Below are 13,052 nucleotides of genomic sequence, written 5' to 3'. Positions count from 1 at the left end.
GTTTGCTCACTCCAAGGAGATTTTTGAAAATGAACTAAATGTTAAATATTTTAAAAACCTTAAAATCTTTGACAAGCTACATACAAAGTCAATGATTCCAAAAAACTTAGGTCAAAACTTGCCAAATTGCTCATGTTTATGTCTTTGTCATGTTTACAACCAGTTTTACTTACCTGTGCTAATAGCATACATTTAAATGCCTGAATTCATTTACGATATTCTCCCTTCTAATATTGTACTGGTGGCACAGGCAGGCACACACACATACACTACAAAATTAACTGGATAAGCTTTCACTCCCATGTTCCCTTCAGTTTGAAGTAGAAATGAAAACTGAAATAAAAGCACTCAGTAATGATCAAATCCTGTCTAGTGAAGAGTGTAAATATTTGGTTTCTCATTTTCTGAGAATGGCCCCTGCAATATTGCCCTGGGAGAAGCATGACCTCCCCTTCAGGGACAGATTTCATTAGGCCGGGATGGGCCAGAGCTCTTTCTTCAGGAAGGTGGAATGAGTGAGAGGAAAGGAGACCTATGGGTCTGTCTTCCAGATATATGACTTGAAGTCACTTTCTTACCTTTCTAAACTCTAATTTCCAAACTAGAAAGTGGAGATCATGGCAGTACTGATTTCACTGGCCTATTGTGAGAAGTGAGTTAATGTAAGTTAACAGTTTGCAAGAATGTCTAAAACATAGGAAGTTCTCAGTAAACCCTGGAAGTATTTGTCTCCCGATTTTATTTTTGTTTTAAATCAACAAGATTTAGATTAGATTTCAATGTCACTGGGAATGAAAAAGTGTTATTTGGATGAGTAGCTGGATAGGAAACCTGAGGAAAGTGAGGTGGTACTAAGCAAGCAAAGCAAAATCAGAAGGCACAAGAAAAGATTATAGAGAAAACTGTCTTAACAAAGAGGAAGCTCTGGTGAAGAATCTGTTCGAGGTCCGGTGTTCCAGCCCCCACCACTCAAGTGAAAAGTCTCTCCAAGTGACCCTGTTCAATACAGCGGGTCCCTGGAGAATGTGAGCCTTATTCTGAAGACTGGGACAAAACATTCGTGATGTTTCTAAATACATATTGTATGGAAGTGTTCCCACTTGCACCATCTATTACCATCTGTGTGTTCTCTGACTTCCTACATTTTAAGTACCAAGGAAAACAGGGCTCTGTGATTGTGCTGCCTGGATATTTCTGTCAGAACCTAGTGCCCTGGGAATGTGCTGTTTGATTGCCAATTAATGGTTTTTAAAATAAAGCTAAGGAGTTGTCCTAATTTTGTTTTCTATTCCAGATGAAGTCAGATGCCTTGGGAGCTGCAGAGTCTCTAGGGACACAGAGCCTGAGTTCAAGTTGCTACCTAGATAGGTAGGTCACTTTCTTCCTCTAGAAACTGTGGGTAATAGTAATATGTAGGTAAAATGCATTGTATGAGTACTAGATGAAATATGATCTATAAAACTGTTATCATGGTGCATCATATAGTATAAACATTCAATAATGTTGAATGTTGTTATGGCTACTCTTATTAATTAGATATTTTAGTAGTTCTCATTTTAAAAACTAGGAAGGTTTTCTTGTTTGAAAAATAGCTCTTTAATTTGGCCTTCTAATTTTGATAGCCTCTAAATCATACTACACTGCTCTTTATGCATAATTCTCCCATAATATGGATTAAAGTTTTTTTTAAGTTTATTTACTTATTTTGAAAGAAGGTGAGTAAATGAGGGGCAGAGAGAGAAGAGAGAGAGAATCCCAAGCAAGCTCAGCACTTTAAGTGGAGAGCCCGATTTAGGGTTTGATCCCATCAACTGAACTGTGATATCATGACCTGAGCTGAAGTCCAGAGTCAGACACTTAACCTACTGAGACATCGAGGCACCCCTCCCATAATGTGGTTTTAATGAGTAATCCTCCCAGAAGAATTGGCCAGGTATAATTTCCACTAGCCACTTAACATATCAGTTGTAGACCTGACTAATTTGGTCCTTGACAGAACAATTCAAACATTGTCTGGTTCAGGAATTTTAGGCAATCGGAAGTATAACTGGCTTAGACACTCTGTTCCTTCTTCCTATCTGATATTTGACCCAAGGCCATGTATGAAAAAAGTCACAATAATCATAGGACAGACATATGTACCTTTAGTCCAAGACAAACAAAACAAAACTGTCATCCCTTAAATCACAATCAAAACCAATGACTCAAAAGTATATCAAATATTTTCAAGAGAAGTTTTTGATTGCATTGGCCTTTATTTGAACACTCTTTCTTAACAACTCCCATACGGCATCTACTCTTTGTGAGGCATTATGAAAGATGCCAGAGATAGAGAATATTCATTTTTAATTATGATGATGATAGTTATAATATTGAGGAGGAGGAGGAGAAATAATATCATTATTAGTGTGTGATGTTTGTAATGCCTCATCCCCTCTCAATGTTTCCACTGATGAGAAGAGAGCTTTAGCAGTGCAAAACTTCTAAATGCTCCTCATTCCCTTCCACCCTTCTATTTGGGGAGGGGAGGAGGAAGAATAATTTAATTTGATGGGTAAATTTGGAAGGAGAAATCTATCTTGCCTATCTCAGCTTCCTCCTGCTGTGTGCTGCCCATAAGACTCACAAATTCTGCTATGTTTCTCCATGTTAGAAGTTTCACATGGACAGTCTATGCCCTAACAGAAGGAGTCCAAAGTGTTGCCTATTGACTGGGTGGTAATCTGATTCTGATGTTCACTGTCTGCAAACCCACTTTTCTGCAGATATATGCCACTTTCTGCAGTACCATCATTATTAGTAATAAAGATCATATTCTCATTTTCCAAATCCATTACTCTATTATTTCTAAAAAGGCTCAGAACTCACACAGGAAAGAGGGTATTATTTACTAAGCCCCATAAGACTTTATTTTTTTAAAGACAATATAGACTCGTTAACCAATCACTAAATAAGTAGTAAGTCAACACACAGCCCAGTGATACAGTGATACTGTGAGGGATATGAAACAAATGTGTCTTTTATATTTCTTGGCATCACTTGAGGAAAATAAGGCATTTATATAAAAGAGATAACTTTACAAAGCATTGTTATAAATGAAGTCAAAAGCTAAATTGTTATTTTACTGTCAATAAATGTGACTAGAATGCAGAAAGGGAAACTTAATCCATTATTGGATTCATTAAAAAAAAAAGTGTTCATTAAGCTTTTGGGTTTTTATTTGGGCCTTTATAGAAACGTAGGATTTAGATGGGTATAATATAGAGGGAATTTCCATGAAGGGTACATGGCATGGTAAGACATTCAGAGACAAAAATAACAACTATCTTTTTTTAGCACTGTCTATAAACACTTTACTTATATAGGTCATATAAAATTCCTAACTATCATATAAGGAAAGGCAATTACAATAACATACCCATTTTAGTATTTTGAGACTTACACACTCATCAAGGTTATGCTATTGGTAGTGGTGAGATCTGAATTTACCTGACTGAATCCTTGACAAGTTCACCCACTCCAAGTGGTATTGCCTCACAGAAAGTAGTACGTAAGCAAATAACTAAAGTAAGTAGTCAGTAGTAGGAACAAGTGAGGATGAGTAGTAACATCATCTACGGAGTATATGAAATACTGGAAGAGAAGTTTAAATCTGACCTTAAACCTCACTTGGATCTTTTAAATGTTTTTCATTAGAGTAGTAACATGAAAGAATAGTGTTGTAAGACAGGATTCCAACATGGGAGAATTGGGGCACCTGGGTGTCTCAGTTGGTTAAGCGTCCAACTTCAGCTCAGGTCATGATCTCACAGTTTGTGGGTTCAAGCCCCGTGTCGGGTTCTGTGCTGACAGCCATCTCAGAGCCTGGAGCCTGCTTCAGATTCTGTATCTCCCTCTCTCTCTGACCCTCCCCTGCTCATGTTGCCTCTCTTTCTCAGAAATAAATAAAACATTTAAAAAGTGTTTAAAAAACATAGGAGAATCACGAGAGGTCCTCAGAGAGTGATCAGGTTAGCAAAAACTACTGTGGAACTCAGTATTTCAATAAATGGTCTATAGACCAACCACTATAACAAGTTGTCAAAGGAATAAATCCACAATTATGGCTACTTTTATATCTCTACTTCTTGCATAGTAATAATGTCTGACATTCATTGAGTGCTTGCTATATGCGAGAATTTTTTAAGTGCTTTCACATATGAATTGATTTAATGTTTGTGATAACCCCATGAGGTATTGTTATTACTCCCATCTTACATGTAAAGAAACTGAGGCAAACAGATATTAAAGAACTTCCCAAGAATACAACAATATACAATATAACTGTGGAAGCTCGGATTATAAACTCAGGCAACATTCTGGTTCAGAAATCTGTATTCTTATCTATCACTTTGCTGTCTCTCTTATGCTCTGCTAACTCTGATTGGCATAGTTGGTACATTTCATAACCTGTGTTAACATCTAAAATATCTAATTATCCTGAGCCAGCACTTCCCAGTGTTTGACTCACAGAGTACTAGCTCTACAGAACATCAACAGGTATCATATAAAAGGTTTTGGGCAAATATGATTGGAAAACACTAGCTTAAATGTAGTTAAACAGGTTATCTTACATCAGTATTTGTCAGAGCTTTTACCCTGCCAAACTGTGAGCTTCTACACTTTGGGAAATGCTGGTCTAAACTAATATTTTCTGTAACTTTTATTTGAATCATTTGAACTACTATGAAATCAGAGGACTTTTATGTAAAGATGGTGTCAACAAAAAGGCATTTCAAAAATATTCAATACATAGATCTTTGAAATATTCATAATGATACGTCTTTATAGGCTCTTTATGATTATTTTTGCTTCTATAGGAGCTTGGCTGTTATCAGTTCACAAATATTACATAATACCTTGAAAGCTCTACAGATTTACCAATTCCCATCAGACAGAAGAGAAATCCATGTTAATTTATTGGGTTTGGAACAGAAAACAACAGGTATGTATTAATTTTATTTTCATTCTTGGCAATAATTTAATGAATGCCTTTTGCAGTGAAGCTACATATTTCCCACCAATATGTTTTAACTATTTCTCTGTTTAATATATTCCTATTATATAAATATTATATATTATATATAAGTATATATTACATATTACACATATGGAAAGACACAAAAATACAGCCAAGCTATTTGAAGTTGCTCTCTAAATACTTGGTCTGTATTTTTCTTTCCAAAGTAAAGTTTAGAAAATATACCAAGAAAACCAAAAATGCAGTGTCACTTACCATATCATGGTCTGAAACAGGGCCGAAACTGGTGACGAAGATGTCAGTCTTCACTTCAGTTACACGCTCTGATGAAGCAGGAAATTGGGACAGTGAATATCCATCAATAGTCCTTATTAGATCTCACCACCACATACTCACACCCAAATGGGAAATTTATTGGCTTTGATTAGCTATTTCTAAAATTGGTCCACTGTGTAGTCCTGATAATTTGCTGCTTACACAAGAAATTTCACACTTAATATTTTTCAATGGAGAATGGAGCCTAACTATGCCACTTTGGGAGGCTGACTCTATGGAGGACTCAGCTGCTGGTTAATGAATTCTTCAATAATGGACACACTTTCCTAAATGATACGAAGCCATTTCACATTGTAATAACAATGTTAGCATATGGGTATGATTTCAGCTTCAACATTCTTACAGAGCTCGCCAGATCCTCCAGGTATTTAGGATACTCTTGGGAAGCATATAGTATACTGCAGCAAGCTTTATTAACTCTTTAAGGACTCAAGGGTATGTTTTACAAATGACTGCTTTCTGGCACTAAATCATAACTGAACTATCCAAATTACTCCCTGGGGAAAGCTGACAACCTATACAAATATTTTCAATTTTGAGGATAAGAAGGATATATATTGGCACAGAAAAAAAGTTCATTTAATAAATTCCATTTCAAGTTCAATGTGATCTTATTTTACTAGTCTCTGAGGCATATATCAATCAATAAAACAAATTTATTGTAGTTTGGTGACAACTCAACACATTTTCAAGTATATACAGTCTCCCCCCACCCCAAAATAGAGAAATGTTGCTTTCATATAAGGACACAGTTTGTTTGAAGGTGAGAATGAAAAAGATGGCTTTTTCATTTTCAACTGTAGCTCTGAGAAATAACAGCCCAGTATCTTAAGCAATTCGTTTTATTTATCAGGACATTTGTGTCTCTGAGGTAGGATATTAAAAATGTTATCCAATATATTCAATAATGAATTCTTTTGAAAATCAAGAATTTTATCTCTGAGCAACTCAATTGTAAACAGTAAATACACAGTATAAGTTTCTCTCAAGAAGGTCATGTTACATACTACACATACTATGTACCACAAATGGTAATCTAAGTTGGAGGTTGAGATAATCCCTTCAACCACCAATCCAATATTTCTTCTTTTTTTCCTTTTTTTTTTCATTTCTTTTTTTTGGATAACAATTTCATTGGCTCCAAAATGCTTAAATGAGTCCCTTGACATAAGAATTATCTGGGAATTACCCTTTAAAAACTTCAAAATGGAGGACATTGAGACAAAGAAAATACAGCAGTGTTTTTAGAACTCACTTCCAACATCAGTGTTAACATTCTACAGCAACTGTGTCACTTGGAAGGAGCAGCCATCAGCGACATCTCAGCTGCAATAACCATTTGCCTTTTCTACCTGCCCCCACCCTCTCCCCTTCTGCAGTTATCTTCCCAGTGCATACATTTCTCTCTTTTTATTGCACTCTCTTTCCATATGTATTTTTTACTACACTAATCCTTTTTCTCAGTTTAAACATCTGTTATTTCTTAAGACTCCATCTAGAGTTCGTACTTTATTGGAATATCATGGCCTGACTTTCAATTAAAACAATAATAAAAAGAGAATGTATGCTATCTATTCACAAAAACCAGAATTTATTTTATTAATTGAGCTCACTTTGGCCTTTCTCTTTCAGCATTATCTTTTCTAGTTCAAGCAAAGGAGCCATCACTACTTTTTGGTATGATAAAATATGCACTTCTTGTCATGAAAAAAATACAAAAAAGACAACAGATAATAGAAAATTGGGCATATTTGCATCCTAATTCCTTGTGTACCAGGTATGCTCCTTGTAGGCAATAATTTTATCTATGATTTACAGATTAATTTCTTGCTATTAAAAGCACTACAAATTGTGTAATCAGAAAAAATTAATATCTGTATTTTCTTTCTACATAATTCTTGAAATAGTTAGATCATCCTGTTATTTTATTTATTTTTCTAACTGAATGGCTCAATCTAATTTTGTTTCCAAGGCTGTTTTAATTCTCTGCAGGTTATAAGCTGTAAGACTTACAGTGAATATCTTATAGATCTGAGTGACATCTGCAGCATTAAAATGCTTTTATTTTTGTGGCAGGGATCTACTATTAAATGCATGTTCATTTGGGAAATATATATGAATCCCTGTCTGCACACTTGCAACTGCTTGACAGTGTGGGACAGCTTTCCTGAACTCCTTTATCACCATTATCTATTTCTTGGGTGCAGGCAGGGCATAATTTCTGCACTTCAAGGTAATTCCCCAAGGTAGCTAGCTTTACAAAAGTTGGCTTAGCAGATGTTTTAGGAACAACCAATCTGTTTAATCTAGCATGATAAAGCACTCCAAAGAAGTGAGATATCCACTTTCCAAATATATGGGCTCTTTCCCTCTGCTATTTTAGATTGTTAGTAAATGACGATGCTATATAACTAACAAATTATAAAGACCAAATAATCTATTCATAAAGATTACTGTACCAATAAAATAGAATGTAAAACATGGTTAAATTTATATACCTTTATTGCCACACATAATTTTTAGGGTGCCATATAGACAGTAAGCATAAATGCAAAGCAGTTCACACAAATGGCTGTAATCACACTTAAGAAGTTTATTTCTTTAATCTTTTATCTTTTAAGTATATTACATAACTAGTCCATCATCTTCAAGTGCTTCATTTATTTTCCACTAACTACCTCCCTCTGATATTTCCCAAGAGTCACCACTGTAATATTCCCAGGTATGTACCCCGACCGAGAGCCCTCAGCTCATGAGTCTCCCAAATGACCTTCTCACCCTGCTCTCTAATCATATAGATATCCTTAAAGAGTTTCTGATTTTTGCTCTCTGTTCATCCTGTTTCCCCTCCAAACATATTCACAAACCGTAAGGTTAAGGTAACAAAATTTCCAAGTCCCCAAACTGAAGGTTGCCTGCGGGTAAGGGGAAGGTCCTGCAGTGACCACTCAACTACTAAATGGAACAGGTGGGTGATGGCACCAAGCACAATGCAGTGAAATCCAGGAAGCTGTCTGGAACTTGGGATAAGATTAACTAGAGAAAAGGAGCAACACTTTTTATGTTTTCCCCTCTAAAATATTTTCCTTACCACATACCCAGTTTTCTTTGATTTGTCATCAGCTGTTTGTGATGGTCCAGTTCCCACTGCTAAAAACCTCTGCTTATTATGTATGCCTCTGGAAGATTCATCATGAAGATTAGCATGCTAATGTCTCTAAGAATCATGTTTTAAATAAATGTGATCAACCTTGTTTACCACTGTACTTCCCAAACTTATCTGGAAATGCTACTCTAAAATGTTATAAAAGCTTTCAGGTAAACATATGGCCAATATAATGCATTATGTTGTTTATTTAACTTTTTAAATCTTCATACTATGTTTGGAAATTTCAAAAAAATGAAGAAAAATTTAACTCCCTAAAATACTACCATTCACATAAATCCACTGCTAACATCTTATGTTTTCTTCTCCCTCTTTTTTTCAAAAATACATACCTAATGATTACCCTCAAACCACATTCTCATTAATTGAGTACAATTTCAGTGATAAGAAATAGGTTCCTTTGACCAAAAGTATGTCTTTCACTCCAGCTCACTAGCAATTTCCTTAGTGATAAGTGAAGTCATTCTTCTTTAAGACAGAAGATTTATAATTCAGAGTGCAAGTTTTCAAGATAGAGGACTGTTATGAATGTACTTTAGTCAAACTTTAAAAAGTGAGATGGTTAACTTGCCTATTTGGCAAAGAAATGATGGTTTGAAATCAAAACCTCTTTAGATCCAGGACCAGGCTTAAATGAAAGATTTGCTCCTAGGTATGTGCTTTGGCTGAGATATAGGAGCATTGTTGAGGAACCTTCCTTTTCTCAATATTGGAACCTCTTTTCCAACTTGAAACCCTCATAAATTCCCATGAAGGGTGTTTATATATACATAATAGTAACTTTAGAATATTAGAATCCAAGTCATATGCTTTAGTGCTGGACTTCTTTTTTTAAAAAAAATTATTAAATTATTAATTTTTACTTATTTCTGAGAGACAGAGACAAACACAAGTGGGGGAGGGGCAGAAAGAGAGAGGGAGACACAGAATCTGAAGCAGGCTCCAGGCTCTGAGCTGTCAGCACAGAGCCCAACATGGGGCTCAAGCCCGTAAACCAGTGAGATCATGACCTGAGCCCAAGTCGAATGCTTAACTGACTGAACTGCCCAGGAGCTCCATGGACTTTATTGACTTAGCACTCACCTCTAAAGTGTTGTTGGAAATATTGAGAAAATACTCAAGGCCTTTCTATGGATCTCATGAGAAAAAGTGAAGATAATTTTGTTTCACATATTCTCTTTAAAAATGCACAACATGAGTCAGGAACTTCTAATGAAGTTCAGCTGGAATGATTTTACAGCTAGTCAAAGTTAAACATGAATGGACCCCTTATGTAATCAGGAAATTGTCTGAAAATTGAAATCGATTAAAATAAGTCAATTGGAGGAAACGTTCAAAGAGTAGATTAATTAACAAATAAATATTTTAAAGTATATTCTTCACAATAACCCATTCCTGTCTATTGTAAAAAAAAAAGATCAACAGTCTTTAAAATTTGTATAAATTTATATGCATGTTCAAGTGTCAAAGGGATAATCATGGAATCGTGTAAAATGAGATTATGATGATGGTGGTGATTATTATTACAGTGATTGGGGGTATCTTTTTTAACATTTATTTATTTATTTTGAAAGAGAGAGAGAAAGCACGTGTGTGTGAGTGGGAGTGGGGCAGAGAGAGGGGAGAGAGAGAGAATTCCAAGTAGGCTCAGTCCTGTCAGTGTAGAGCCTGACACAGGGCTTGATCCCATGAATGTGAAATCATGAAATCATGAGCTGAAATGAAGAGTCAGATGTTTCATCCACTGAGCCTCCCAGGTGCTCTGGGGATATCTTAAAATAGTACATCAATGTAAATAAAATTTATAATAAGTAAACCAATTAAAATCAGTCTTTGAAGAAGCATAACCTTCAAAGATATGCTTTAGACACATACATATAAGTACTTTATGTGCTTTATATTTATGATTTATATATATTTATATGCTTTATATATATACACACATACAAATACACACACACACACACACACACACACTAGAGTATATACTCTATAGCTGCTAGACAACAGTAAATTTGTTTTTACCAGGGATTTCTTACAATGTTGATATCCTGCTGATAAGTATTGAAATAACATGTTTTGAAGTGATAATTCAAAAAGATGATTAGTGCTTGAGGCAGAAATGAGGAAAGCAGTGTAGTATAGTAAGAAGTAAGCACATTGGATTAAAAGTGAAAACACTCAGATTTTAACTCTGATACTCCTGGAGAACCAGCTGTGTGATGTTAGGTACAATCTTTTAATCTCTCTGAGCCTGTTTTCTTGCCTTTTCAGTGGAGAAATAATACCTGTACAGTGGACTGCATCACACTGGAATTATGGTGGAATAAGATTTGATGACAAGAACACTTTGAGGTGTGTTTTTTGGGTACATTAACTAGCAAATGTTTATTGAGCATTTTCTATATGTCAGGCAGGCACTGTTCTAAGTTGTAGAAATACTATGAAGAAAAGTACAAATGTTCCTGTTCTGTAGCTTATCTTTTAGTCTTGGGGAAAACATTTATCTAGATTAGAAACATGGATGGGAAATATAAGTAGATGATAGATTAGAAACATAGATTGGTAGATCATTGGAAGGCAATAGATAAAATTACATATATAGTTATATACAAACACATACATAAAGTATGCAAATTAATTTCAGATCATTATACATGCTCTGAAAGAATGGCTTTTGAAGAGATAACTTTGAACTGAGATCTCAATAATGAGAAACATTCAAGGATGAGCAAAAGGGAAAGACAAAGGAGATTTTGGAAAGAACAAGATCTAAGGCAAGAATAAATGTGTGAAGTTTAAGAAACAGAAAATCGAGTAATATAACTGGAGTCTGGTGATGCTGATGGTCATGGTACAAGATGACACTCTACTGCAAGTGGGGCCACACCTAAAGAGATCTGTGCATTTCACCAAGCAGTTGGCATTTATTCTAATGCAATAAGAAGACTTTGGGTAATGAGTTGAAATTATGTTACTTGCAGTTTAAGAAGAAAGTTGATGCTGTGTGAATAATGCATTATAAGAGTGTAATAAAAAAAATAGAAGGAAGAAGGAATCAACAGTGAAGAATTACAGGTGGTGGTTTATTAGTAATGCCTATCTCAACAATTTATTTAATACAGTATTGGCCATATTTTTCCTGGAAATGCTGTCTGCTGAAGAACTCAGAGTAATATTCACTAGGCCCTGTTCTGTGGACTTATAACTTATGAGGGAGGTTTATTGCCTCCTTTAAGTTATTTTCTGTCTATTAATTCAGAGAGGCAGTCACTATATGGAGACTAAATGGACTAACATTAGTCATCATAATAAAGTATATCTTAAAATCCCACTTGGAAATAGTCCTGTTTGGAAATTGAAAATATTCTGGGCTCTCTACATAACTATCAGCGTGTACTCTTGGAATGGGCAATGTTTCAACTCCCTGCCAATACGCCTGGGGCAATACTTTTTGCTCCCTATCCTTCATTTTCATTCCTTAAATTCTTTAGAATAGTTGGCAACTTTCCCTAGCTGATATGCAGAGCTACTTAATTGTGGCTGCCTACAGCCTCTATATCTGGATATGGGTTATAAATTCCCATTTCAAGATATCTAATCAATCCCTAATCCTTTTGTGTTTTCAGGTTCTAAGTACTCAAATGATACAGGTATCTTCCAGGACAAAAAAAAAAAAAAAAAAAAAAAAGGTAAATTTTATTGTGGCAGAGATTAATCTCATTTCCACTGAGAAATTCCCTCCTTCTTCCTTATATTATATGCAGTTTCTACTGGGAGAGGGTAACTGTTAGAGAAGAATATGATGGCTGTGTTGGAGAAATGAGTTTCTTTTGGTCTATATTAAGTCTTGATCAAAACTGTATAACCTATAACAGCTTTGAGGCATACTTCCTGTTACCTTCATACCATTTTAGTTACATGAGATTAAACTAAACTATGGCACTCTTGGAGGAATACGGCATCCACTTAGAATTTTATTTTCTCTCAAATTTTCCAAACTGCAGTCTCTCATCTCAGAAACACTACAGGATTATTTTTCAAAGAAGAGGTTCAGATTCTACCTGGAAAAAGCACACTCATTTACAGAAAACATTTTTTAAAAATATTCTACATTGGTTCTATAATGAAGATGAGAAATAAAAACTATAAAAATTTCAAAAATAACTGCACAAAAAATAAACTGCACTTGTTCACTAATAATTTGGTCTTTATAATTTGAGCATAATCTCATTGGCTACATTTTATCTCAGGAACTTGGCACTGATAGGAAGATGATTTATATACTACAGGAAAAGATGAGAGTAGAAAGTTTCTAAACATGCTATAACATTCCTTTGGGTATCTAGGTTGTATTCATTAGACAAGCTGGCTTCAAGAGCTGACTGGAGATCTCAGCCAGTAAAGGTTAAAAGGTGCTCTCTGTTCATTTTAACAATTCCTCTTGGGTTTCTTGGTAACTGTTTTTTCTCGAAAATTCAGCTGAATTATGGGATGTCTAGATACAGTATTTCTGTGGAAATGGTTACA

The 13,052-nt window shown here is 35.1% G+C and overlaps 1 protein-coding gene across 1 annotated transcript in view; it reads right to left on the bottom strand.

Annotated features, from left to right (window-relative positions):
- GABRA1 (gamma-aminobutyric acid type A receptor subunit alpha1) overlaps positions 1-13,052 on the bottom strand; it is a 60,990-nt gene that overhangs the window by 35,152 nt on the left and 12,786 nt on the right. The window contains exon 4 of the mRNA XM_039219358.1: positions 5,276-5,343. Within this exon, the coding sequence (XP_039075289.1) occupies positions 5,276-5,343 (68 nt within the window). The remainder of the gene's footprint in view (positions 1-5,275; positions 5,344-13,052) is intronic.

The sequence above is a fragment of the Hyaena hyaena genome, unplaced genomic scaffold (assembly GCF_003009895.1).
Source record: "Hyaena hyaena isolate Hyena2069 unplaced genomic scaffold, ASM300989v1 scaffold_814, whole genome shotgun sequence".
Taxonomy (NCBI): Eukaryota; Metazoa; Chordata; class Mammalia; order Carnivora; family Hyaenidae; genus Hyaena; species Hyaena hyaena.
Note: the sequence above shows the minus strand (reverse complement) of the source record. Positions and strands in the feature narration are given on the sequence as shown.